The 24,064-nt window shown below is 42.0% G+C and overlaps 1 protein-coding gene across 2 annotated transcripts in view; it reads right to left on the bottom strand.

The window, feature by feature from the left end:
- MYO1D (myosin ID) overlaps positions 1-24,064 on the bottom strand; it is a 361,516-nt gene that overhangs the window by 246,486 nt on the left and 90,966 nt on the right. For both annotated transcript variants that reach the window (XM_043583686.1, XM_043583687.1), the window contains exons 2-10: positions 20,084-20,292; positions 18,029-18,122; positions 15,737-15,902; positions 14,213-14,266; positions 12,654-12,749; positions 8,490-8,606; positions 6,601-6,804; positions 2,916-3,061; positions 2,724-2,838 (exon numbers count right to left, since the gene is read on the bottom strand). In XM_043583686.1, coding sequence (XP_043439621.1) covers positions 2,724-2,838; positions 2,916-3,061; positions 6,601-6,804; positions 8,490-8,606; positions 12,654-12,749; positions 14,213-14,266; positions 15,737-15,902; positions 18,029-18,122; positions 20,084-20,292 — 1,201 coding nt within the window. The remainder of the gene's footprint in view (positions 1-2,723; positions 2,839-2,915; positions 3,062-6,600; positions 6,805-8,489; positions 8,607-12,653; positions 12,750-14,212; positions 14,267-15,736; positions 15,903-18,028; positions 18,123-20,083; positions 20,293-24,064) is intronic.

Consider the following 24,064-nt stretch of genomic DNA (forward strand, 5'->3'; position numbering starts at 1 on the left):
TGGCTTCCAAACCAGGTTCTTCCAGCAACCTTGATTACCAGGAGGCTTCTTGGGGGTTCCAGGGGGCAAGAAGAGATATGACGAGTAGCTCAGGGGCACAGAGGTCTCCCATTGCCACCCCAAATAGAGCAACTTTGTGCCTAACAGTCAAGTTGTCAACAGCCAAAAATGACATTAACTACAGCACCAAAAGCCTGTAAAAGTGAGTCAAGCATTAGGGACCTTCTGATGGGAATCTACATATACCACCTCTGAAACAAACTGGCAGAAAAACACTGATTCTGAGACCACACAAGACTCCAGATCTAACAACCAAGGACATACGCGGATCAGGGACATATATCAGATGACACCAAGGGAATGCAACGAGCAGGATCCAGACTGTGGGCAGGTCCACAGGACAAACGACTCGTTCTCTTCGTTGGAAGATTGCAGGGGAAACAAGAGATGGAGCAGGAAATCTATATGCGAGAGTCCTACCGACTGACCACAGTGTAAGAACCTTACCTGGATCCAGATTCAAACGGTAAAAACAAACCTGTAAAACAACTGAGGAAATGTGAACACTGCGTGGATATTTGAGGATATTAAGGAATGACCATTACATTTTTTTTTACTTTGATAATGGTATCATGGTTACGGTATTTGTAAAATGCCATACAATGTAAAAGGCTTTATCTTTCAGAGAAGCACACTGGAATATTTACAGATGAAATAATATGATGTCTGAGATCTGCTTCAAAATAATCTGGGGGTGTGTGGGTGGGTACGGATCGACCCAAGACTGGCAACCCACTGTAACTGTTATGGTGGGTGACGGGTCCATGGAGTTTATTATATTACGATCTCTGCTCTTATGTGTATTTGAAATCTTCCATAATAAAAAAACATTAAACAAAATCAATCACTATGTTCAGAAATTGAGTTTTTAAAGGAAATAATTACCCAGAATAGAGATTTTAATTTGGGGAGACCTGGCATGTAGTTAGTACAGTAACAATTACCTTGGATCTAGATTTTGCCCCCTCTAGGACATTTATTTCCTGGTTTATTTTGCGAAGCATTTTTGCATTTTTAGGGCTTCTGCTCCTTTTTCAGATGTTTGGAATAGCCTACTAGAACTGCTGACTTTTCTCCTTATCAGCTATGCCTGTGGAATTGGATACCCCAATTATTAAAGGGTATTTTTGGCCAATATCTCTGAATCACATCTGAATCATAAGTTTCATGATTAAATTTGCTATAAAAATCTAAGCTTCAGTTATACTGTGTATTAAATTGTACACCAGATCCGTTCAAAGAAAGCTGTGTCTAAACTTAATTGAATTCCATCTCCAATGTGCCACGAGAGTTCACGGTGTAAATCAAAATTGTAGGTGATCCTATTATAAAGTAATAATACACCTTTTGGTTCATTTGTAAATTGGTAAAATTACACTAACATACTTGAACAAAATTTTCTTATGGTATTCTGATGTTTAACACATGATGGAAGGTGAATATGAAATTTGAGGCAGGACAGCTATTAATTATACCACTGTCTCCCTTTCTGAATGGGAGGAGACAGAAAGTAGGAAGGTGGGAAGAAATATAAAAGTAATTTACATACAACACCTCAAATAGCTTTTTACTATTACATTGGATACTTAAAAAACACTGTTCTATTTGGCAAGAGGACAAACACAGTTTTATAAACACAGTGACGTGTGGAAACTCAAAAGTTTTTGCATTTTTTTTCAAGTCTGTTCTCAAGACTGTTTAAAAATACAAATTTAAGGGGCGCCTGGGTGGCGCAGTAGGTTAAGCGTCTGACTTCAGCCAGGTCACGATCTCGCGGTCCGTGGGTTCGAGCCCCGCATCGGGCTCTGGGCTGATGGCTCGGAGCCTGGAGCCTGTTTCCGATTCTGTGTCTCCCTCTCTCTCTGCCCCTCCCCCATTCATGCTCTGTCTCTCTCTGTCCCAAAAATAAAAAAATAAAAAATAAAAATAAAAATAAAAATTTAAAAGAAAAGTTTAGTAGGTTTCATCCTGTCTTAAGCAGGGGGTCTAATGGTAAGCAACAAGAGAGCCAAGTAAGTCATGCTCTTTGGCTGTGACGTCTGGGGGCCTGTGTCCTGGGGCAATCCCGCTAGCTGGTTCTACCTCACTGCAACTGTTTGACTGTAACAACTGTCAACGTTCACAAAGGGCCATGAGGTGATAACAAGGTGTGACACGAAGGCAAGCCAATGGAAATAAATGTGAATGCAGGTGTTTCCATGCATGGATTTCAGAGACTATAAACCATATTACCTGGAGATAACAATGCCATTTAGATTACAGAGTAGAAATAAGAGGAGAAAGAGGAAGGAAAGAAGACAAACTAAATTTGGAAGCAAAGTCCAGCCAATTTAAGGCAAAAGTCACTGCTCTGAGTAACTTCTAAATGACACTAAACTCTCCTAGACAGATACGAACCAGAAAACCCATGTGGCATCAGCTAGAAAGAGCAAAGGTGGTAACTCAGCATTTCTGGGCACCAACAAGGCAGGCCAGCAGCTTAGAGAAGTCGCACCTATCAACCCTGAATGTGACTTGTAATCGCATACCCCCAAAAGGGAAGCTAATGTTTATGTGTTGCACATACTCGAGAAGATTAAAACAAAACTCCTAAAATGGTAAGATCTGACATTGTCGCTGACACATGAAGCACATGAAGGTGCTTCCCGGAGAAGCCCACTCACATGCTTCCAGGGGATCCCCTCCCGCTGGTACTCCTCCTGCTCTTGCTTCAGAACCAGCTGGATAAAGAGCTGCTGCAGCTTCTCGTTGCAGTAATTGATGCAGAACTGCTCAAAGCTGTAGGAAGAGGAATCCATGAGGTTCAAAGAATTAGAAAATAAACAACAGAGTTTTAAGTACCTTGTCCAGTTTACCTGTTGTTGTCAAAGATTTCAAAGCCATAGATGTCCAAGACACCGATGACAGTGTTCTTCCCATGGACTGTGGTGTCATAGTTCTTAACCTCAATAATGTCATTGATGCGAGTAACAATCCAACAGAAAAGGCGTTCGTATATTGCCTGTGAGGAAAACGACATCATTAATTCTCAGTCCCCACATGGGACTGAGTCTTCTGTTTAGATTTGCGGTAAGTTTTACATTACCATCCACCTTCTCCTTACCATTCAATGTAGCTGTTGTTACTCTAAGCAGAAAAATTAGAAATGCACATCACCTGTTTAAAAACTACATGATGGGGGCACCTGGGTGGCTCAGTCGGTTGAGAGTCCGACTTCGGCTCAGGTCATGATCTCATGGTTTGTGAGTTCGAGCCCTGCATCAGGCTCTGTGCTGACAGATCAGGGCCTGGAGCTGCTTCGGATCCTGTGTCTCCCTCTCTCTCTGCTCCCCCCCGCTCACATTCTGTCTCCCTCTCAAAAATAAATAAAGATTAAAAAAAATTAAAAAAAAAAAAAACTACATGATGAAGGGGCACTGACCTGGCTCAGTCGGGTAAGTGTCTGACATTGGCTCAGGTCATGCTATTTTGGTTCATGGGTTGGAACCCCGCATCGGGCTCTGTGCTGACAGCTCAGACAGAGCCTGGAGCCGGCTTTGGATTCTGTGTCTCCCTCTCCCTCTGCTCTTTCCCTGCTCGCACTCTGTCTTTCTATTTCTCTCAAAAATAAATAAAACATTAAAACAAATTTTTTCCAAATAAGAAAAACGACATGATGTATGCAACACCCAAGTAAATGGTTTGGGTTTTTTAAAGATTACTATCAGTCATTATGGCGTCCCAAAACCATTCCCAGGTGCATCTCTGTGCCCGGCTATATCAGTCATTGGCTGCCTCCCTTATAGAATTTGTTTCATTGCTTTATTGTGAGTTTCATCAAGTATTAAAAAGTGGGGAACCAGGGTGCCTGGGCGGCTTAGCCGTTTGAGCGTCCAACTCTTGACTTTGGCTCAGATCATGATCCCAGGGTTGTGGGATCGAGCCCTGTGTTGGGCTCTACACTGAGAATGGAGTCTGCTTAAGAATCTCTCTCTCCCTCTACCTTTCTCCCCTGCTCGTGTGTGCTCTCTCTCTAAAATTAAAAAAAAAAAACAAACAAAAACACGGGGAACCAATGAGTTAATCTATGTCCCAGTAGAACCCTATGGATTCTAAAAATATAAACACCGATTTATAATGCTACGTAAAGATCTGGACCAAAGACCATAGTTTGAAGTCCTTGAGAATGAAACACATATCCAATACCCAAGGACACTCACACAAAGACACCCGTGGACAGACGCACCACACACTCACACACACACACGTGCTGATACAAACACGCTCTGCGGTGCCACATCTTTAGCACATTCATCGTCAACAGCTCCCTCCAGCTACACTGTCTCCACCTGCACTCATCTACACAAACTGCCTCCAGTTTTTGCCTCCCCTTTACTCTTTGATCCACTCTAGGCTCTGCTTACCTCCCACCGCTCCCCTGAAATGGTTCATCAAGGACCCCAAGCACCTCAGTGTAGGCACTTTCTTGTGCTTCTATATGGACATCTTAGTCAGACGCTCAGTCTCACTCCACCTGGTTTCCCACCCTTTTCTGGAAACACTCTCCTCTCTGGGATTCGTGATATGTCACTACCTTAATTTTCCTCTCATTTCACTGGCTGCTCCTCCTTGGTGACCTCTGATAGGGTCTCCCTTAACTGGCCTCAGTCCTCTTCACTCTCTTAACACCTCTTGAGTCATCTCCTTAGATATTACACAGTAGGAACATAATAATAGCGATATGTAATGGTAATATTCCCTCTCCTCCAAGCGCCAGATTCCTGTGCTTGCCAGCCTACCTGACAACATGCCTAGAGGTCTCGCGGCCATCACAGACACACGTACCGCTAGGCTCCTGATCTTCCCATCTCGACAACTGTTCATACTCTACTTCTAACCAAGAACAAATGACACCAGAAATTTAGGAATTTAGTCATTCATCCATTTGCTGAGTACTTACTGTATGCAGGTTGTTGGAGACACAGTACTAAACAAACATAAACACAGTCTCAATCTCCAAGGGGCATAGGGAGTAGAATGAAGGAAAGAATTTCTCTCTCTCAAGGTGAGTTGCGTGGGATCTGAGGATAATTTAACCTGTTCAGAGTTCGGAGGCCAGGGAAAGCTTCTCTGAGAAAGTGGGCTGAGACCAGAAGGATGAGTAAGAGTTGGCCAGGAAAGAGGGGGAGAGAAAAGCAATCCAAGCAGAGGCAACAGCATGTGCCGAGGCCTTACAGCTGGAAGGAGAAAGGGATAACGACAAGCTGCAATTCCTGAGCACTGGAATAAAGAAAGGAGGCTGGAGTGTGGTGTGGAAGGAAGCAGGAGACATAGGCTAAAGCCAGACTACATTAGGAATAACCCTTGATTTTATCATTCCCCAGACAAACAGGGGCTGTGGATTTCACACCCCAAATACGGTCTGTCTCAAATCATCCTCTTTTCCCCATTTCTACACTACCTGCCATGGTCTCTCTCCTGGATGCTGAACTATCTCCGTAACGATCTCCTCACTGCCACCCCCAGCCCCCATAAGATTCGCCATGCTCAAGCCAGAGCCATCGTTTTAAACACGCAGACTTGCTGTCACTGCCTCTGCTTAGAATCTCCCACTCTCCACTGCACTCGGATAAATCCAAATTCCTCTTGAGACTAAAAACCAAGCCTGAGACTTCTACAGGTAAAAACAGAATATGCGGCAACCTAACCAACCAGCAAAAAGACCAAGAAAACAAGGAAATGTAAACTTGGGGACACAAAACATGTGCCATGCAGATAACAGATAAAGAGTTAAAGTTACAAGCTCTTACAAACTGGCAATAAAATGAGAACGGCCTTGAAGAAAAACGTACAAAGGACATTACCAGGAAATTCTCAGAATGGATTTAAATACCTTACAAAAAAATATGGCAAGACGCTCAGATACACTAGCAATGAAAATTAAAGTAATAATCAAGTATTACCGTCCACCCATAAACTCAGTAAATTTAAAGCTTAAAATCAGTGTGTCCCGAGCTCTGGTGAGCTCCTTCCTGGGAGTCTGTCCAACGGAAATAAAAGTGCTGGTGTGGAGGGATACACACACATGGATCTGGCAGCATTATCTGTCGTGGCAGAAAAAGGAAACAAGGTGAATGACTTAGGAGGAGGATGGCTAATAAATCATGGTGCCATCACCACACAGACATTAAAGACAAGGGATGAGAACTCCATCGGGGAACCTGAGGTGGTCTTCATCAAACACTGGCGGAGCAAAGCAAAATGCAGGACAAGGAGAGGGCCCATCATTAGCTTCCCAGTCAGTCAGCTTCACTTTCCTCAGAATGTGTCCTGAGAATGACGCTCGCAGTCAGGGGGCTTTATGGAGACTGTGATGGCCCCAAACATCATGGTTTCTAAAAGCCTTAACCCACTTTCTAGGAACGTCTGGATACATCCTCACAGAAGTAGTGAGAGGGGTGGGTGGACAGGAGACCAAGAAGGTAACAAAGAAGCCACTGCTGCAGCCTTGGTAAAGGTCTGTCGACACTAGGCCCGCGAGAGTGTCAGTTAAAATCCCACCTTGGCAAAGGCGTCCCTTCCATAGCTAGCTTCTTGCTCCGTGTGCTGCTTGTCGATGATGTCGCGACCTGTGGCCACCGTCCGGTAGAGAAGGGCTTTCTCAACCATGTCCGTCTTGGTGGAGAGCAATTCTGCTATGATAGAGACAACCTTGCCATTGTCAATGAGAGGTGTGTCACCGTCCACCACGAATTTTAAATTTCCCTAAAGCAGGGTGAAGAAAAACAAGACGCACCATTTCCAGCCAGATTCTGAAACATTACATCCGGGATCTATTTGCCAACTTAAGATAAAATTCAACGTGACCTTGTTTGTAGCACAGATTTCCTACACACATCACGTTTATATAAAAATCTAGTGCACTGCCCATCTCTCTTCTCCAGACACCCATCTATCTTTTCATCTGCAGTGTTTGTTTCTGATGGACAGAGGTTTTACATTTTTATGTAGTCACATCTATGAATCTCTTGCTTTACGGTTTCCCTTACTCTGTGTCATACTTAGACCATTCCCACTCCAAAGATTTTATGAATATTTAATATTTTCTTCTAATACACCGCTTTCCCCCTTACGTTTAAGCTTCTAACTCGCTTAGCATTTATGTCGCTGTGTAGTGCAAAGAATCTAACGTTATTTTTTCAGAAGGTTAGTTAGTTGCTCCAATATTATTTATTGAACAAACGGTCAAACTTTTTCTCCTGATTTAAAATGTCACCTGTAGTATATATTAAATTCCCCCCCTTCCAACTTTGTCAGTCCGTCTATATTTTATTCATTCAATAAGCAATAAATACTTACTAACCACCTACCAACTGTCCGGCACATGAACCAATCTGTTGATTAATCTGATGATATATTTGTGCAACAAGTGGTAAAGCACTGTCACTTTTACTATCATTTTAAATCTGGTAGAATTCGCCACGTCCCCTCTCCCCCCCCGCCCCACTACTCTTCTTTAGTACATTTATTTGATCTTACATGTTCATTGTTCCAGGTAAATTCTAGAGTCGTTATGTCAACTTAAAAATAAAATTCCTGTTTGGCTTCTGAAGGATAATGTTGCACCTTATTTATAAACTGATTGAAAGAATGGGACGATTAATAATGTTAAAGTCTTCCTAGTTAGGGACATTTCTTTAAGAGAACAGCTATATTACCCTACAATACTTTTTATATAGGTCCCGCACATTTCACTAGAAGTTAAATCTTGCCACCTTAAAGTAAAAGGTGACTTTTATTCCAGATTTGAACTCATGTTGTCCCTCATTTTTTCTAAGGTTCCACGTTCATTATGTTTTCAACATCTATAATTACACAAATGGTAACGAAAGACATCTGACAAGCAGACCCCCATGTCCTCTGAGTTTGCTGTGGTATCGGAGAAAATGACTGACCCATGAGCTGGCCAACCTGGTCTGCAGTGTCGGCCACCGTGACCTGGCTATGCCTTTGACCCAGTCATGCCACCCTGTTAGGGCTCACTTCCCAACATGAAAAGTGAGATGGTCAAAATTCCAGTGCTGATAATTGATGATTCTACGTCTCAAGTGCTTTTAGAAATGTATTCTGTTCAGAAGTGTTTAGCTTATACCACTGGTGGTCACGTGGTTACTGAATACGTGAATCCTCGGAATTAAACACTTGAAAATCTGATGTACCAGTAAGACAACTAACTACAGCTAAGTTTTAAAACCTATAGTGCTCAGAAAATCCTTCATAATGTTATAAAATGATGGAGAGAACCACAGATACAGCAATTTCTTCAAAACGGAGAGAAATTTTCTTCATGTAAATTACTTTTGAAAGCTACAGGGGAAATGCAAAGTCTCCCGAAAGAGCCTCCTGTCTCCACAGGGAAGCAACATATTCTGAAAGGCGTCCCTACTCACCAGGTGAAGAATAGCAGCCAAAATTTTATACACGGTTTGAATCTCCTCAGGTTTGAAGCCAATTACTTTCATGGCTTCAGCTACTACTTTGAATTCTGCAGCATCGTTGATGGAAGACTGGGAATGAAAACGGAGAACTTAAGTCACTGACATTTCAGACGAACGTGAACATCTACCAATTATGAGACTACGTTCAAGTTTAGCCAAGGTCTTGAGGCTGTTGTAGCAATTCACCAAATACCTCAAGAAAATGAAAATTATTTCAGGGGCAGAAACATCACTTAGCACACACAATGTCCATCTGTGTGCGAGATGGCCACCATCAGGCAAAATAAGCATCACATACTTGTCTGGAACCTTCAGTGAGGGAGCAAGTCCTGAGCTGCCTCACAGAAGCTGACTGCCACTCAGTCACAAGTGAAGAAAACATGAGACGTGGAATCACAAATGGAAATACCAGCTGTGGGAGCCTCTGAGACACACATCTGGCTGTTGTTGCCGGTGGCTTTTTCCCCCTAGAATTAGCCTTCTTGTACAGGCTGGGAATAACACTCTCTCTCTTGAACAGTCAGGCTTTTTATTCCACAGGTGGGGAAAAGCAGGCCCCCCCCAAAGCAAACCGGCCTGCCTCAATCGTTCAGCTGGCTATTGAATATTCTGGGATCACAACCACTTGTTTACAAGCATGCAGCGCATCAGATCTACCTGATTTGGGGGGTTGCTATAGACTGGATGTTTGTATCCCTCCAAAATTCCTATGCTGAAATCATGACCCCCCACCCTCCCAAAGGTGATGGAATTAGGAAGTAGGACCTTTGGGAGGTAATTAGGTCACAAGGGTGGAGCCCTCAAGAAGTGGGATCGGTGCCATTACAAGAGGCCCCAGAGATTCCTCATCCCTTCTGCCCTGTGAGGACACAGAGAAGGCTCCATCTATAAACCAGGAAGGAGGCCCTCACCAAATCCGCAGGCACCTTTATCTTGGACTTCCCAGCCTCTAGAACAGTGAGAAATAAAGTTGTATAAAAGCTACCCAATTTTTGGCACTTTTGTTGTAGCGGCCCAATCAGAATAAGACAGGGGTTCAAAGACAAATCACCAGTCTCGAGGAGCTGCAGCCATCAGGCTGGAAATACAAACACGTCTACAGAAATTCACAGTGAAGTGATGGTCAGCTGCCCATCTCCAAAGTCTTCCCAAAGCAGCAGCTCCAGAGGGCCTGAGCCCGACTGGTCCTCTCCTGGGTGAATTTCTCCTCTGGCCGGGACATCAAGGAGCTGCCCTAATGCTCATCTCGTGAGGACGGACACGGGAAGGGGTCTCTGAGTACATGTTCCTCTACTACCCAGGATGCAGCCAGGCAAGTTCCTCCACCTCCTGGTTCTCTGACCTTGGGCAAGATACTCAACTTCATCTAGTCTCAATTTCCTCGTGGGTGAAATGGGCATAATAACGCATTTCTCACAGGGTTGCCATGAGAACCGAATGAGAATTACGTGAGATGCCTCCTTAGTTGCTAGCACATAAAAAGCACTTGACAAGTATCAGATATTAGTATTATTAGAAGCTGCAACTGTGCTGGAATTGCATAGAAACTTGGGGGAAAAATGTCCTACTTGGGGAAGTGTGGGCTGCTAGAACCCTGATCTGTTCACCTCTCTCCAAGTGCACGTGTCCTTCAGGACTGGTGCTCCCCCAGCCTCCAGGGGTAAATCTTCACTGGTGTAAACTAATCACAGTGATCCTGTTCCTCTGACCAGGTGACTGCGCAGCCATGGGCCTGTGATGCTATTCTGGTCAGTAAGAAAGACATGAGGTTTCCCCAGCTAAAACGGGACATAAGCCAGGAACGTTTCCTCTGCCTGTGACTCCTGGAACTGCTGCTGCCACTTTGGGACCGTGAGGAAGATCAGCCTAAGCACACAAACCAAATCCAGTGAAGTGGGGGAGTTTTAAGGTAAAGAAACAAACAACATCTTGATCCCCACCGAAGTTGTGAAGGCATTAAATTAACCAACTCCTGAACTGTCACATCTCAGGGTTTTTTGTTCTGTGAGATAATTAAGTTCCTTATTGTTTTTGGAGACTTTTAATTGAGTTTTATCTTCCCTTTAACCCAAAGTATCTTCAATATACATGATTCCTATATTTTAGGGTAGTTAAGTAAAATTGTGACACAGAGTATAATACTTTATAATTACTAAAATCATGCTATTAACTTATATTTGTTAATGGGAAGATATTAATGATTATGATTTAATAAAAGCAAGCTTATTTAATCGGAGTTTACTGCATGATTCCATTCATAAATATATATACACAGGGATGCCCGGGTGGCTGGGTCAGTGAAGCATATGACTCTTGTTCTCGGGGTGATGATTTCAAGCCCATGTTGGATGTAAGGATTACTTAAAAATAAAATCTTTAGAAAAAGAAGAGAAAAGAAAGGAAAAGAAAAGAATATACATAAACCATTATCAATAACTATCTCTGGATGGTAAGCTTTAGTTATTATTTAGTTTAGTTATTATTTATTTTTATTTTCTGCCGGTGCTTGGTTTTTTAGGTTTTGACTATGCTCACACATTGTGTCTTTGTTTCTGTTAGGATGAAAAAGGAAGGCAGAGAAAAGAGGACTGGGAAACTCTTGGAAAAGGGAACCCAAGCGACATTTAGCTTAGAGCAAAGGCTTTCTGTGGGGGTGCCACATGACCGGGTCCAAAGCAATTTGGTCAATAAGACAATTTGATTAAAGAGGAACATTTCTGGTCACTGGCTTTTTCCTTTTTTTAATGTTTATTTATTTTGAGAAAGAAAGAGCACACAAGTGGGGGAGGGGCAGAGAGAGAGTCCCAAGCAGGCTCTGAGCTGTCAGCACAGAGCCCCATACAGGGCTCAAACTCAGGAACCACGAGACCATGACCTGAGCTGAAACCAAGAGTTGGACGTGTAATGGACTGAAACCCCAGGAGCCCCTCTGGTCACGGGCTTTTTAAGTGCCGGTTTCATAATCCCCTTCTGGTCTTTGAGGGCCGCTCACCTACTCTCAGAAAGCTCAAAGCTCGAATGTTGCCCTCTATTGTCTTGTTTTCAATTAACTTTCACCCAAACATCATGCTCTGAGATGACTGTAAAAGCAAACAAAACAAAACAACTAGGCAACTTGAATGTCAAACAACGGAAAATTAATCGTGAAAGCCTAAATATCATTTCTTTCCATGCATGGCAATAAAAATATGGCTAAATCAGCAATGCAGGTATAATTTGCTTCAGATGAATAATAATAAGAAAAAAAAAAAAAAACCAAACACCTCCCACACCTTGGATCCTTTCCTTTCATAAATTCTTTTATTTTTCCTCTGACTACAAAAGCAATGTATTTTTTATTATAGAAGAAATTTAAGATATGAAAGAGTACAAGAACATGTACCTGTAACCTCATCCAACCTGAATCAGTAATTAAAACCTTGGTCTATTTCCCTCCATAGCTTACTTTATGTATTTATACACCTTTCCCCTAACAAAACAGGATAATATTGTAATTACCATTTTATAACCCACCATCAACAAACTACTATGTTATTAGGATTATTTGTAAAGTGACCGGCAGGAAACTAATTAGAAATAAAAAAGGAGAAAAGCATCTGATATGTGAGTGCAAAGGACTCGCATGCAAATGAAGAGGAAAAAAGTGGAAAATTTTGGAGGCTGAATAGAAATGTTCCAGGGGTCACAAAACTATGTATACGTTAAAATCAATACTTGAAATAATAGTGAATAGAGATCTTTGATTCTCATTTTCAACCGAAGTGCTTTTAACGTTCCTTCTGTTTCCTAACTCGCCTGTGGCCAAATCATACGGTATCTTCTTTTGAGGTGGATTTCCTTGTCCTATCAATCTTTTTATAGTGTCAAAAGGAATAGGGTTAAAAGTTCAAAGAAAACACAAGATCACAAGACAGAAACTTCTTTCCCATCAGATGGTGATGAAATACAGAAATGGTTGTTGAGTGAAGTTGCTGACCAACAACGTAGTGAAGAGAATTTAAAAACCAGAAGAAGAAAAGAGTCACTCATTTGCTTAAAGGCATCAGGCTGGACTAGACTTTTATTTAATGTCCCCTCTGATTCTTTGATTCTACAACTCAGAGAAGAAGCCCTTACCTTTAACTGAGCTCCTACGCGGATATAGTTGTAAGATGACAGGGATTTCTGGAGATGTAGAGAGCGTAGTATCTGATCTGAACCTCCTTGGAGTAGCTGAAAAAATATTTAATTAGAAATAAATTGGTAAGATACATACACAACCAATTACAGCAAACATTCTGACAATGGTAATCTTGTTTTTACTATGGTCATTTGTCAAACAGGTGCCTGTGGGTTGTGATGGACACTTGCTAAACAGCCTCATTATCTAGACAGGATCGGGTTGCGTTTCAGAATTCAGAAAAAGTCAATATTGCCACAGAAGTAAGAGGCATCAGCAGACAGTCACATGCTGAACCACACTGGAAACACACAGCCTCTCCTCATCAATCTCTGTATCCAAGGCAGGAGCACCACCGGATAAATAACCATGGCTGCAGTGTTGAACAAAGACCAATTTTAACACTTTCATCCAGTGGGAAAAATACTGGGGAGAAGTTATGGGTTCTGGAAATAAAAATAACTCTTCTACATTTGGTAGAAAAATAGTTGAATGAAAACATGGTGAATCGTCAACAAAAATACAAGCACAATATGGGTAGCTTTTCTATACAGAACATGCCTTTGGAAGGCAGCATGTTTAAACTCTCTACACTAAACTGTATGCTTTGTTTTACTTAAAAGGTATAATTATCACATTTTGAAAAGTGATCTTTTAAACTAAATACACCAGAATTTGTACATACGAACGAGCACCCTTAAAGCAGTTCCTAGAAGAAACTGAACTCCGCTGAATTGTATTCAACTTCAACTGTCACCGCTCAATTACCTGCAGAGACAGTTTCCACAGGGAAATCAATCTTACTGATTTATAGTTTCTCTTTGTACAAATCCCAAACAGCACTGCTTCATTGGATCACCTGCTTTATTTATTAGCACTGGTTTATATTACTTTTGGCTTTAAAAATCGTAATAATGTATCATACTTGTTCTCTGAACATGAAGACCTGCTAACAGAAAGGCTATTTTAAAAGATCTTGCCTTAAACTCTAAAAGCATTCTCAAAAGACGTATTAGATTTTTTTCCTAAGCAATCACAGCTTTGATGGGATAAAGAAGACAATCCTCCCTTGTGTTCATAATCGTTTTAAGTAATCATCTTGCTTTATAGCCTCCATGAGCAAAATAAAACTGAAGTTGTATTGCTATCCGTGGGGCTCCCAAATATGGGAACAACAGCTTCTATCAAAAATAAAACACAATTAATTTAACATATTCGGAACTTACCACTTCAAAAGCCTTTATAGATATTAAACTATTCTCTACATTGCAAAGAAATGTGATGCTCAACCAAGGTAGTCAGTCATGTGACTAGATCTTTATAACAATCCCGCTCATCACATCTCAGAAGCAGCATATGAGTTGGGGGGGTGGGATGCACGTGTGCACATGTGTAATGTGTTGTGGGCCAATGGAGACAATGGAGGCCCAGGACAGGGCAGAGCCCGGATATAGAATATTCATCCCTGGTACAACTGGGCAAATGATCGATTACCTGCACAATAGCAAATACTAACCTGATAGAAAGAATGAAAGCTTCTTTCTCCTGGCTGTTGCACAATCACTCGAGACTAAAAAACACCACATGAAATCGTTAATCTGAGAACGCACCTCAAGGTCAAAAAGCCACAATTCTCAGGAAATCGTATACCAACAGTGCATTTAAATGTCCTAACAGACCCCATGGATTACCCACCTAAAACTAGGCCTCCTCTGTGCAATTTTTAATATTCTTTTTACTGCTTAAAACAGAGTTCCCTAAACTTTCTGAAAATGAAACTTTTTTTTTTTTTTTAACCTGGAGCCTAAAGATGGAATTTTTGGGGAAGGAGGATTGGAAGTGGGAAAACAGGAAGGAATGTTTAGGGAGTAATATTCACAACACTGCCTCCCCCCCAGGGTCTGCCAGGCATTTCAGTATATGTGCTGCCGAAGCGAGCACATGCCAGGCCGTTTCAGAGCAATGCCTTATATCTTGTAGGAAAATCAGTTGAGCAAGATCAGTCTGTAAAGGCCCCTGCCTTAGATGGCTCCCAAAAGGCTGCTCTGAGAGGGCTCAAAATGTATGTTCATTCAAAGGGGTCCTTTTGATTGACTAGGTACATAAAGTGAAGCCCTAAAACATTTTGGAAAAAGAGTGATAATACCTGGGATTTCCAGTCCTTTTGTAACTGACACTGACAAAAACACTTATTTCCTGACCAGTCTGACTTCAATTTAACAAAAAAAATAGATGATACTGGGGCACCTAGGTGGCTCAGTTGGCTGAATGCCTGACTCTTGATTTTGGCTCAGGTTGTGATCTCACACTCGTGGAACTGAGTCTCGGGTTGGGCTTCATGCTCAGTATGGAGCCTGCTTGGGATTCTCTCTCTTCCTCTCTCTTTGCCCCCCCCCCCATGCTGTATCTTTCAAAATAAATAAATAAACTTAAAAATTAGATTATACTGCATTACACTGCCATAAAGGATGCTACGAATAGAAACCAGAAGAAAATGAGATTCAAATTAATATAGATGGGAATTTCAAATCAATATGTTGTACACCTTAAACATACACAATGTGAAAGGTCAATTATATCTCAGTTATAAAAGATTGTTGTACGGGCATGATTCTGTGAGAAGAGTGTAATTTCAGAAACTGGACCCACTAGCTGTCCTGTGGTGCACTAAGGAATACAACAAGATGACACATGGGAGATGGTGGTGTCACCAGAGTGGAACTGATTAGTCCTGGCTTGGTCTTTGGCCAGACCTCACCCAGAGGGTGGCACATACTCGAATGCCACTCCCGCCCCCACCACAAACGCCCCTAAATCCTTATCTACAAAGCTCGAGCCTTTCCCAACCTGATATCCTAAGAACTAATAAGAACACAAAAGGAGAATATCTTGTCATGAAAGCTGACTGAGAAGCACGAAGGGAGGCACAGTAGAATTAAAAGCTACTTTGAAGTCATTCTAGAAATCGTATAAGCACTATTAGGTTTAAACAAAATTCAGCACCCGAAAACATTACCCTCAGACGTTAAACACATTTTACCTTCTCCAATAAGTAGTTATTGATATGTCCACCAATAGGATCCCCCTTGAAATCAAAGTTGATATCCATGTATTTTCCAAACCTGCTTGAGTTGTCGTTACGGTTGGTTTTGGCATTTCCAAAAGCTTCCAAGACGCAGTTGGACTTGAGCAACATATTCTTCACTCTTGAACACAGATAAATGAGAGTCCTTATAGAGAGTTTTCCAGGCCAAGCCTTTTAGAAAACTAGATTTTGTTAAAGCACATCCAAAGGTTCATACGAAGATGCTGACAGCCGCGTTATTTGCGACAGTAAAACAAACCAGTCAACCCTAACTGCCCACCAACAGGGTGGGTAAAAGTTACTGTTTCCTACTACAGTGTGAACTGATGGAGACAGATGTCCACAGAACATATTAATGAATGAGAAATTAAGTTGCAAAATAATATGTGTGGCAGGGACTGTGCGTGTGTATGCGTGAGTGTATGTGTATATGCACATACGTTAGTCGATGCTTAAAAGGCTGGAGGGAAGAGTACATTTCACTATAGTTTCCTAGGTTGACAGGGGAGGAGTTTGCAGAGTGGGATTTCAGGGACCTTCCACCTGGGACAAAAGACTATAATTTTTAGTTTAAGTGAACATGTTTCATTTGTATAAAGAAAAATCTTTAAAAAAAGATATGTTCTCGGGGCGCCCGGGTGGCTCAGTCGGTTAAGCATCCGACTTCGGCTCAGGTCATGATCTCACGGTCTGTGAGTTCGAGCCCTGCGTCGGGCTCTGTGCTGACAGCTCAGAGCCTGGAGCCTGTTTCGGATTCTGTGTCTCCCTCTCTCTCTGCCCCTCCCCTGCTCATGCTCTGTCTCTCTCTCTCTCAAAAATAAATAAAAACATGAAAAAAAAATTTTAAAAAAAAGATATGTTCTCAAGAGAAAGAATGGGTGACACAGAAAATGATACAATTTTTAAAAGTACTTGTCTGTAAAGCCTAAAACACTGAAATTTATTGCATTTAGTTATACATTATAAAGACGGTCTTTATTAGTTTAGAAATCGCTCATTTTGTTTGAATGAAATCTCTCCATTGTATCAGTTACTTAATTCATTCTTTATTCAATGAATGCTAACTTTCTAGGAAGCAGTGTCTCCTAGTGGATACTTCTTAACTTCATGCTAGACCTTAAGTCTTTGTTTTTATTTCACTGACAGAATTCCTCTTTTACCGGCACACAAGCATGCCTGCTATAGAAATACTGTGGCCGCTGAAATAACCGAATGCAGCCAACCCACTACCGCCGTAAGTGACCCCACAACCTCCTCTCTCTCTTTCTACACACACACACACACACACACACACACACACACACACACACACAGAAGTATATGTTTAAAATGTGGGGAGGGGCGATTCCACACTTATGGTAAACAAAGGCAACTATCTTTGTTTGTTAGAGACAGAGAGGGAGACAGAGGATCCAAAGCAGGTTCTGCTGACTGTACAGAGCCCAATGCGGGGTTTGAACTCACAAACGTTGAGATCATGACCAACTGAGCCACCCAGGAGCCCCAAGGCAATTATCTTTAAAACTCTGGTGAGATATGCTCATGAAAGACTAGTAAATCTACAAATGCCTTACTCTGCTATACCAACTGAGTTTAAAAACAAAATGAAGTTAGTTCCCAGCCAGTGATTCTCCTGAGCTGCCACGGAAATTAAGATAACTTACATTCTTATCCTTGTTATAGGAGATTGCAAAGTCCGAATGATAAGTGGGATGTGTCACAATTAAGAAAAATGTCTCCTTGGGGCGCCTGGGTGGCTCAGTGGGTTAAATGTCCAACTTCAGCTCAGGCCATGATCTCACGGTTCGTGAGTTTGAACCCACGGTTCGTGGGTTCATGGACTCTATGCTGACAGCATGGAGCCTGACCGGAATTCTCTCTCTCCCTCTCTCTCTGCCCTTTCCCCATTTGCACTCTTTCTCAAAAATAAACATAAAAAAAAAAAGAAAGAAAAGAAAAGAAAAAAAAGAAAAGAAAAATGGGGCGCCTGAATGGCTCAGTCAGTTAGGCATCCAACTTTAGCTCAGGTCATGATCTCAGGGTTTACAAGTTCGAGCCCTGCATCGGGCTCTCTGACAGCTCAGAGCCTGGAGCCTGCTTCGGATTCTGTGTCTCCCTCTCCCTCTGCCCTTCCTCCACTCGTGCTCTGTCTCTGTCTCTCTCAAAAATAAATAAATGTTTAAAAAAAAGAAAGAAAGAAAATGAAGCTCCAATCAGCATGTCTCCCCATTTTTATTCCGCCCTTACCTTTCAACCTCTGCTCTCTGACTGGGGTTGGTGATGGCCGCGATGTACTGCATAATGTACTTACTGGCTTCAGTCTTACCAGCTCCACTCTCCCCTGGGGGAAAAATTGTGCAAGGCTTAACACTGTAACTTAAACCAAGAGGAAGCTAGTTTTTACTAGAATAATTGCAAATTCTGATGTTAGTTACTTAAAATTCTTTACGTTTCATTGTTTGCTTTTATGAGTTATTTCCTCCTATCTTGATATGGTATAGGTTCTAACAGATCTGAAAATGTTGGAAAGAGAAGTAAAACTACTATAGAAGTAAAATAACAAGTAGATTACAAATTAAGATTTAGCACAAAAATATCAAGAGATAAACTGTGGTAAACAAATTCCTTAGACCAAAGTCTTTGTACTCAGCTGTGACTCTTGAGTATAGCAGAAAAGCAACAAGCTAGTGCCTCAAACAGTGGCCATGGCTAAATTCATAAAACCTTATTCTCTACAGCAAATTTCTTTTAATCTTCATGAGGATGAAATAATTCCTCCAGAAAATTAAAGTTAGAGTAATTTTGGTGAAAACAAAGCAAAACAAAACAGCAGGCTCCAGACATGGTGTCACAGAGAGAGCATGACAGGTGGTGTAATGTGGGAAGAAGGGATCGATTTAGAGTGAGCTACCCAATGTACATTTACATTGTTAAATGTACATGCCTCCTGACTCAAGAATTCCACCTGCAGAAATTTATACTACAGAAATACTAAAAATATGCATATAATCAAATAATAAAATAATCTTCAAAGGTTTAAGGAGTATTTCTGCAGACTATACTATGTGTCACAGCTAAAGTCTGAAAATAAAATGCCTGTCAGTAGAGGACCAGGCAAATAAATGATTCAACTATTCAATGGAATCCTACACAACTGTTGAGAACCCCCTGCTTCTGTAGAGGTATGCTAAGGAAAAGTGCCCCCTCTGTGTTGTTAAATGGAAAAACACATGTAATAGCGTTTATAACGTAATTCTGTAATATGTTTATAATACAATTTCATATGCATGTGTGACTCTATGTATAATATACAGAGAAAATGTATAAAAGGACCAACACTAAATTAACAGCTGTTACTGCTGAAGTTTTGGGGGTAACAGGTTATTCAGAGGGAAGGGGCTTTTGCTCTTAAACACTTACATGATTGTTTGCTCCCTTCTTTCTTTTATAATCAGGCAATATTGCTTTCATCATTTAATATAACATAGTCCTAGGATATAATTCTCCAACATTAAGTTACATAACTCCTCTGACCCTTAATATTCTCACCTATGAAGTAGAAACACAACTGTCCTACCACCCAACAGTTTTGATAACCAAAATGGAATGAAGATCAAAAAAGTAGTTTTAAAGTTTAAAGCCCCTAATGCAGATGTGAGGTATTATTAGCACCAAAATAAATTCCCACACTTTGGGAGAGGCCATCCTGGGTCAGCGGGCAGATACTTTCCCTGTCCTCAATTTACTACACAAGATTCCTCGAAGAGCTCAGCTTTACTCGGAGGGGTCAGCTCCAGCTCTCGGGCACACAGAGTCTATCACCTGTCTCTCTGCTCTTCAGGCTTTAGAGCTCCAGCCTCTGGCTCTGAGAGCCCATCCCTGGTCCCAATGCCTATATGGTCCCTTTCACCAATCCGACTTTGAGTTCATTCTTCATTTTTGGTAACTCAGGACTTCATTTTCTTGGTTTCATTCTGCTATTATTTAAAATGACTTTTTGTTAACATTTTATCCAGTACTTTTATGTCTTTGAGGTGAGAGGAAGAATCTTGCATGTTGGCTCAGTCTACAAAATTGACCAGAAGCCCATCCACACGTAACGTGTATTTGCAAATGAACCGAGACTACACTTTGGTCAGAAAGGATTTCTTGGTTAATGCTCACTGTACTTTTTTTTTTCTCCAATAAAATTGCTTACCTTTCTAACTTCAAAAAAGATCTATTCAACAGTTTGGATCCTTGAGTACCTACTAAGTTAAATGGATTTTGACCCTGAAAGTACAGGGGATCCCCTCTGAATACCTGATATCACAATACAAGTGTCTTTTGAGCGCCTCTTCATAGCTTTGTAAGCAGCATCAGCAATTGCAAAAAGATGAGGCGGTCTCTCGTACAGCTCACGTCCTTTATATTGCTCAATTGTGTCTCTCCCATAGATGTTCAGCAACTTGTAAGGATTCACAGAAACAACGACTTCTCCAATGAATGTGTAGATACGCCCTTTTTCAAATCTGCACAGGACCGAAAGAGATGGAAAAAGGAACAGCTATGGTTACAAAGAAACACTGTCTTTCCGAAGAGCCTCATTTCCAAGAAAATCCAAATATCCCGGGAACGGTTTCTGAACTGACATTTCATTAATTCTGAATTTAATTTTAGAGACAACGCTTACTTAGGTTGTGCCCCTTCAGATGTTGCTGGCAGAAAAGACCAGTAGGAGTTAAAAGCCAGGAAAGAAGAAAGAATTTAATTTTTTGTGGACTGGATAGTTCCTATTTCTGAAATATGAAAGGATAAGTAGGTGCTACTAAGAGCTCTAGTAAAAGGAGAAACAGAAGATAAAGCAGGTCTTGGAATCTACCTAGCCAGATTTTCAATTATAAAGAAAACTGTCCAAATACATTTCTTTTTTTGCTCCCTCTTGAATCTGCACTAAAATGTCAGTAAAGGAATAAGAACGCTAAAGTTCATAACAGAGTCATAGAGGAGACGCTTCTGGCATACATCAAATTCATTATTAAAAATTAAAAAAAAATTTTTTTAATGTTTATTTATTTTTGAGAGAGAAAGAGACAGAGTGCAAGCAAGGGAGGGGCAGAGAGAGAGGGAGACACAGAATCCGAAGCAGCATCCAGGCTCTGAGCTGTCAGCACAGAGCCCGATGCGGGGCTCGAACCCACGAAACGTGAGATCATGACCTGAGCCGAAGTCGGATGCCCAACTGACTAAGCCACCCAGGTGCCCCTCAAATTCATTGTTTTAAATGATGGCCTAAAATTCCATGGTGTAGATTATCATTCTTTAGTCAATCATTCCCCTTCCTTCCTGCTATTACGAATAATACTGTAGGAAATACTCCTGACACATAATCTTACAACTCAGTGCTTTTATTTCTGTGAGACAGCTGGTTGAAAGGTATGTGTATTTTTTTTATAAAGTATTTCTAACAGGATCCCACCTTTTTACCATAAAATTCTGGAATGCTGCCCATTATGTGATTTGTATGTATCACCGTGCATAGATATATTTGATAAGTGATTACACGAGCATGGAAAAATATGGAAGACTACGTGTTCTGTTTCACATACCTTTTCTACATATAACAGGGTGATGAGGAGGGAGGCTGTGTGGGTGGATGGAAGGAAGCTTTAGGAACAAAGGGGAAAAAGAAAACCCCTGGCATATACAGTATGACTCAACTGCACAAAATCGTGTATCTATATTTACCAAGAAAACATTTAAATATAAAACTTAGAAAACCCATATATAGTCACGGTTTATACATTACTCACACATATAAACACACATGAACCAGAGCTAGGCCAACACCCAAATGGACATTTCTACACAAGTTGTTGGTAACACACTCCACCTGCTGAGAGGCACAGGAAGGACACAGAGCTCCCATCCAAGAAGGAAGGGAGCACCAAGACGGGCTAAATGCTGGTTCCCGGACAACGACCACATCTCTAAGAACTCTTGCTCAGGACCAGAGCAGCAGGGAAATAACTAATTCTTTGGGACCACAAGGGCAAGGACCTTAAACTTCCTTCACAATGGAATGAAGGCTGTTGGCTATAATTAGGAGTGGAAACAAACAGATGCTGATAATCAACAGTAGATTAAAACCAAGATTTTATTAAATAGCTAATATATATTTAAATAAAAGCTATTAATCACCACTTTAAGATTTCTGTGCATTTTTCTACTGTGGTTTTCCTGGGAAGCCTAACTGTTGGATGCCAAGTTTACATGGTAGTTAGAAGCACAGACTTTGGAGTCCTTTACATCTGGGTCTGAATGCTCACACTGCAAATACGATAGCTGTGCGACCTTGTAAAACCACTTCACCTCCACGTGTTTCACTTGTAAAACAGACAATTGCACCGCACTCTCACCCTGGCATTGAGTAAGTACTTAAAAAAGGGGGTGGGGTGGGCAATTAATCTGTGCTTCCAATTACACTCTGCATGAAAAATATTTTTAATAAATGCTTTTATTTTATTAACGTTTCTACTTAAATCACAATAATCCCTACATGTGAAGAATCAATTCAATAATCGTAATCTGATTCCCTGCCTCAGTTGTTAATCAACGAACAACAAGCCACAAGCAAAATGTCCACATAACTCATGTTCAAACACCCCCCAAAAGTAATGAAAGGCTAAGGTTCACTACCCAAGCCTTTCTGGCTTAACCTGAAAATTTGCAGGACATTCTCAACAGCTGTCTTCAAGGATGAGAATTAAAAGGACATGATTCTTTAGTTTTAGAAACACTGTGTAAACAGGAAGAAGAAGAAGAAGGGGGAGGGGGAGGGGGGAGGAGGAGGAGGAGGAGAAGAAGGAGGAGGAGGAGAAGGAAGGGAAGGAGGAGGAGGAGGAGAAGGAGGGGAAGGAGGAGGAGGAGGGGAAGGAGGAGGGGGAGGAGGAGGGGGAGGAGGAGGGGGAGGAGGAGGGAGAGGAGGAGGAGGGGAAGGAGGAGGGGGAGGAGGAGGGAGAGGGGGAGGAGGAGGGAGAGGGGGAGGAGGAGGGAGAGGGGGAGGAGGAGGGAGAGGGGGAGGAGGAGGGGGAGGAGGGGGAGGAGGGGGGTGGGGAGGAGGAGGAGGAGGGGAAGGAGGAGGGGGAGGAAGAGGAGGGGGAGGGGGAGGAGGAGGAGGGGGAGGAGGAGGGGAAGGAGGGGGAGGAGGAGGAGGGGGAGGAGGAGGAGGAGGGGAAGGAGGAGGGGGGAGGAGGGGGAGGGGGAGGGGGAGGAGGAGGAGGAGAAGGAGGGGGAGGAGGGGGGGGAGGAGGGGGAGGGGGAGGGGGAGGAGGAGGAGGAGAAGGAGGGGAAGGAGGAGGGGGGAGGAGGGGGAGGGGGAGGGGAAGGAGGAGGAGGGGGAGGAGGGGGAGGGGAAGGAGGAGGGGGAGGGGGAGGGGAAGGAGGAGGGGGAGGAGGAGGAGGAGGGGAAGGAGGAGGAGGAGGAGGGGAAGGAGGGGGAGGGGGAGGGGAAGGGGAAGGAGGGGGGGAGGAGGAGGGGGAGGAGGAGGAGGAGGAAGATGTTGGGAAAAAGAGATTACCTCACAGGTGTGGAACTCTGTGAAATAAGACACAGCAAATAACATACGAGATTAGAATGCTGTTCTAAGATTCCAGGTCTGCCTTATCAGTAAATTCCATTTTATTCCAAATAGAATATTTTGCTTATCAAAGCTTCTAGACATCATGTTTGTAAAACACAATAAACTATGTGCATAATAGCATCAAATGCACAAATATTATCGTGAAGAGAGTGGCAAAAGGTCAACGAATTATGGTATTAAATACAATGCCTCGGTAATTTATAAAATGTTAAAAACTTACTTGAAACTCTCAGGTTGGTTACCACACATGAAACTTTCAGTTTGGTTAAGGCTTAAAATCACCACTAGATGGTGCCAGTGTACATAGTAACACCAACCCAAGATTCCAATTTGCTTGGGAAAGCCTTGCGTATGAAGTTAGCACTAAGGTAATGTAGTCACCTGGTTGGTGTGCCTCCATGAGGAACTAGTGTCACGATCTTCAGCGACAAACAGGGTGAAGCCACCTCTTATAAGAGACCAAGGAAGGCATCTCTATGTGTGTGAAGCTTGTGTGACAAACTTTTATAATGCACTCTTCAAATATTAATTCAATATCTACTCTGTGCCAGACACTGGGCCTGACTCTGGGAATTAAAAGATGAACAAAGTGCAGGGAAGTGTTGCAAATAAATACTAACAAATGATAGGTAAGGTAATGAAGGCAGGTACCACGTTGGCA

This window comes from Prionailurus bengalensis, chromosome E1 (assembly GCF_016509475.1).
Source record: "Prionailurus bengalensis isolate Pbe53 chromosome E1, Fcat_Pben_1.1_paternal_pri, whole genome shotgun sequence".
NCBI lineage: Eukaryota > Metazoa > Chordata > Mammalia > Carnivora > Felidae > Prionailurus > Prionailurus bengalensis.